Genomic DNA, 5,194 nt, shown 5'->3' with positions numbered 1-5,194 from the left:
TAAAAATAAAATAAAAATATTCAATTGGGCTGGAGAAAATCAACGCAAACGGAACACCTTCATTCTTCCAGACGCAACCCACTCGACTAGTGTACCTCCAGTAATGGGCTGAAAGAGGGGACAGATTTCCCTTTGGTCTCTATATTACCCGAATGTGTACAGTTTTTGTCAATAAAGTTGTTAAAATGGGGGAAAAAACTGCTCTTTATTTCTCAATGAGAAATAATGCTCTCTTTACTTAGACCTTTTAGCCCACTGACAGGCGAAGAAGTAAAATTAAAAAAATTGAACGCTTCTCTATATTAGTTAAGTTATATTTTTGGGTTGGCTAATATGAACATTACTTGTTTGAACTCCCATTGCCTCCATCCATGAATAAACAATTTCGAGTTAATCGAAAACAAGAAGAATGAACTCAAGAGATGTTGTCTAGGAATGGATGGGAAGTAGCAACCATGTCAGCAAAAAGATGGGAAACACGAGAGCGCCTAGTTGTTCAGATAGCAAACCAATCTGTCCCCCAACCCTCGTAAAAAACGTATAACCCCAGTAAAAGAGGGGAAGATGCTAGGATTCTACGAGTAGGATAGGGAAAGGGTGTGGATGAAAAGACTTGATAGTATACTTATACATAGATATATATTTGTGTGTGTGTGTATTATTCCAATGCCCCTGAATAATATTGGTATATAATAAAATGCTTATTTAAAATTATATAGATAAATAAACATTCGTTTGTTGAGCATTGATATACTGACCTCCTATGACCCGGCAGGTCAGCTGCACCTCATCACCTTCGTCAAGAGGACCTACAGTCCCATTCAGCTGGCGGCCCCACTTGTCGAAAAGGGCTGGGTACTCAGGTGGCACTGTAATAAACCAAACAATTAACTACCAACTATAGCAATTAGTTGCATCATAAAATCTAATTATAGAGTTAATTTACTAGTAAGGTAATTACAGCTTGGTCTGTTGGAGAATATGTTTCCACAGTATCCAATCTCTTCAATTTGTCACTTACGAAACATAGTATTGGTTTATAACATTAATAAGTGATAGCGATCTTATCTTGCCAAAGTTTCTGCATGGATTTAAAGCCTTCTTCAGGACAAGTACAAACAAGATAACGACCATTTTAGAATAAAAATAAATTCAATTTTTCCCAAACAGTAAAATAAGTAATAGTATTATTGATTGAAAGTAATAATAGTGTATTATCAATGGAATATTGGTACAATATGGTAATCATTGGTAAAAAATTTTGGGTCTCTCCACCATAATGTTGTTCCAGGCTGATGGAAAAAATGTTTTCTACTATAGAGACAACTAATAACTTTATTATAACTTTATAGATTAACTGCATAACTTTAGAGAAAATTATCAATTTGTTTATAATTGTATCTTAGTCACTAACAATGGGCTACCAGATCCCTTCAATTAAATTGAAAGAAACTATAATGAAAAAATATTGAATGATCTGTTAAAAGAAAAATTACGTAAATCCTCAATTCTACAGAATTTATACATAAAAAAGAATAATTAAAAAAGCTATTCTTATCACAAATAATAATCTGCTTATAGATTTCATTAAATAAGCGCAATATATTCTACTTTTAATCTCAACGAATAAAGAATTATTAACATTTTTAATTGAGTTTCTAATGTAAGCATATCCACTGTTAGAATACAAAGAAGAAATTTTAAAAAAATATAAATGAAAAAATATTAAAAAGTGGTGACTCACCAGTGATAGTTAAGTTGTACCGGAAACTGCGGGTGGGTGTATTCCTGAAGTCAACCCTGCAGCGGTATACACCTTCGTCATGGCGACGGATTTCCTTCAGCAGGAGGCTGGCAGGTTCAGAACCGGACCGGAAGTAAGCCCTTGTTCCAAATACTTCCGGTGCAGACCAATGATTGCCGTTGGAAAGAGGCTTACCTCGTACATCGAAACTGCAACAGTTAAATGTTTACCGTAAAAGTGGATTAGTTTTTTCTAAGATTTTGGAACTTTTTTTTATTTTTTTATTATGTGTTAATAGCTCAGTTATTTCAACGTATAAATAAAAGGGGAAAAATACTGTTTTGATGCCTATGTATTTATTTAATTTTTTTTTTCACAAAGTGGAAAAAAGTTGTTGTTGTTGATTGTTGCTTAAAGGCGTAAAACCCTCTGGTCATCAACGCCTATGGGATGATAAAAGTAAAAAAAATAAATAAATAAAAAATAGAAAAAAAAATAGAAAAAAAAATAGAAAAATAATTAGAAAATAAATAAATAAAATAAAATAAATAAAAAACATAAAAATCGAAGAGGAGTTATAATTTATAAAGAAGGCGGTGTGCTTTTAAAAATTCAAATACTCGTGTAATTTTAGCTTCCTCAACTGCGAAAGTTTCGGATAAATTTGGGGTCAGTCCTATCCTGTTTATTGTTGGCAAATAGTGAGTACACTCTTCAAAAATATGTCTAATCGTAAGAATGGACTGACAATATTTGCACGTTGGAGGTGGCAGTTTTCTGATCAGCTGAGAGTGCGTGAGGAGAGTATTAATTAAAAAAATATTTCGTGATAGAACAGTTTTGAATTTTATAGATCTTACCCTTATTGCTAAGATTACATAGGTATATATCAAAATAACCATATTTCGAGATATTATACTGCTGAACTGAGACCGATTAAAGCATTTAAAACTTGGACGTAATAGGGCCTCTTTCGTTACTAACGAACGGGGGGGGGGAACCCTTGTATTCCCACCTCTTTCTAGGACAGTATACTATCTTTGATTGGGATGCCGGGATAATTGCTAAAGAGGATAAATTATTAATTAGGATTACTTGTGTTCTACAAAACTATTGCAATCATTAATCTACGGTCAACTACCTACACCTCATTATTGCAATTATTAAATTCCTTTCCAAAGGCTTTTGTGTTTACCAGTTTACCAATTATATATCTCTATTTTTATAAAATTTTGTTGCCAATGAAACATACATAATGTAATAAAGGGTGGTATTGTGTAATATAATAGTATATAAACTACATTAAGGAACTGAGTATTTATTTACATTTATTACATGATAGCCATAAAATGATTAAATGATCCAGATAAATATGGTTTGCCATAAAATATTAATTACATAATAACTTATTACCCATTATGTCTATGAATAACTGCTGAGTTGGATGATGCATATCGTGGCGTAAGTCAACCGTTGTAGCCGTGGGTGTCGTCATGCCCTAAGATCTGATTAGCCCTTCTTAGGAATTCTTCTTGTCGAAGTGCATTCTCTTCCCTATCCTGTTTCATTCGTGGAGGCGTTACCTTTTCCGAATCTTATTTCTCATTGGCTATTATTATCGACGCCCGAGAAGAATACGTTACAAGGGGTAAAAGTGTTGTGTATAAACTATAATTGACCTGCCTACCGACAAAGCCAACTTGTTTTAATAGATTTTCTCGGAAAGGTCCCTTCCATATGTTTATCTATTAACCGGCTGCGAAAAGTGGCACTGTGTTGACAGGTATTCTACCCGGAACAGGTATCGTCACATATGGTAGTAGCTAATTTCTACCTTTTAACACACTAAACGTCGAAGGTGTCAATTGCCCTTATACAACAGTTCGATTGTGTTCCTCATGTTCTTATAATTTATTAGGTTGTTTCAATTCTTGGGAACGCTCTCCTCTGACCATTACTCATTATTTTATCATTGTTAAAAATAGAGGAGGGAGTCCTTAACATGATTAACATGTTACTGAGAAGATCATTTGTCAAAGGACACTGTAGGAGATTCGTTAAAAAACAATAAAAGCATGAACTGTTGTTAATTTTCTCATTTTTATTTTATTACTGGATTCTTTACCTGTAAACATTTACATCGAATGATACAAACCTAAAACCAAAAATGTGATTTTTAGTGTTATTTGGCAATTTTTCTTATTATCCGAAAAAAAAAAATTGTTGAACAACTTCAGTATCATGTTCTGCATCCCATGTAAATACATTATAATATGCTAAAAACAATAAATCAGAAATTTCCACCTCAAGTCCTGTTTGAATTGAGAGGCCTAGTAACTCCAATTTCAACAGCTTTACAGTACAGTAAAGGAATTTTAACTTTTTTTTTTGCATATGTATAGTAGAAATATAAAAATATAACAATTATCTAAAGTTTATGTAGTTCTCTTAACCGTTTATTAAGTGCTAAATTGTTATTTAATCAATATTGAATGTACTAAGAACGATTTTATGTTGTTAGTCATCGTTTTAACTGAATGGATCAAATATAGGTTATGTAAAACTGAAAAAAAGTAATTATTAATTAACTATCTCGATATGATAACATCCGATTCATGTTTTATTTCTGCGTTTTTCGTCTTTTTCCATTTATTTCTACAACTACCTTGATGTTAATCATACATGGTATGTAGGATTCAGTTGCTTACTGCGTGCAAGGGGTTTTAGCTTCTCATGCTGTACTATTACAAAAACTAAATTAATAAAATTTATCGGTTAAATATACCTTAAGCATATTTATCAATCAGAATTACTATTATTATTTAATTACTGCCTATTCGCGTCTAACACAATTTATTTTAGTTTAATATAATTGGTTTTATATAAGGTTTGTTCCAACGACCACTTTTGACTTTCAAAAGCTTTTTTGAAGAGAGCATGCCTAAGACTATTTTTGACATGCCAAAATGTTCGTTAGAACGAGCCTAATGGTTGGCATAAGACAATCCACTTTGACATTGGGTCAGTGCTATGGTTCTAGGTGATGGCCACTCCCCTGATACTTCTGGTAAGAAGGCTCAGTGGTGGGGAGGGGGAGAGAGGGGAAGGTAAGTTGATGAAGGTACAGCCTTGGTAGAGCAGAAGCCGATTATGGACTAATATTATAATTAAATCAATTATGGCTCAGAAGGATTTTAGAGGCTACAGTCGGAGCTGAGGTGCCCCCCTCAATCAAATATTCATACACTTGCTTCCTCCAAGCATTTTCTGATCACGAAATACTCTTTTAACTTCCCTAAATTATAGGTCAGCATGATTGAAATGTTAATATGGATTGAGAAACAAAAAAATATCCGTAACAGTAATGAGGGTATTAAAAAAAAAAAAAATAATAAAATAAATACTCTTTCAATTGCGTGGTGGCAGTGGTAAAATTATGTATCAAAACAA

At 32.9% G+C, this 5,194-nt stretch overlaps 1 protein-coding gene across 1 annotated transcript in view; it reads right to left on the bottom strand.

Annotated features, from left to right (window-relative positions):
- Nucleotides 1-5,194, bottom strand: part of side-II (sidestep II) — a gene marked incomplete in the record, with an annotated part of 94,139 nt that overhangs the window by 26,500 nt on the left and 62,445 nt on the right. The window contains 2 exon segments of the mRNA XM_067051587.1: nucleotides 759-869; nucleotides 1,745-1,953. Coding sequence (XP_066907688.1) covers nucleotides 759-869; nucleotides 1,745-1,953 — 320 coding nt within the window.

Source organism: Halyomorpha halys, unplaced genomic scaffold (genome assembly GCF_000696795.3).
Source record: "Halyomorpha halys isolate HHAL.00 unplaced genomic scaffold, Hhal_1.1 Scaffold339.1, whole genome shotgun sequence".
Lineage (NCBI taxonomy): Eukaryota > Metazoa > Arthropoda > Insecta > Hemiptera > Pentatomidae > Halyomorpha > Halyomorpha halys.
The sequence above is the reverse complement of the archived record's forward strand: the minus strand, read 5'-3'. Positions and strand labels throughout refer to the sequence as shown.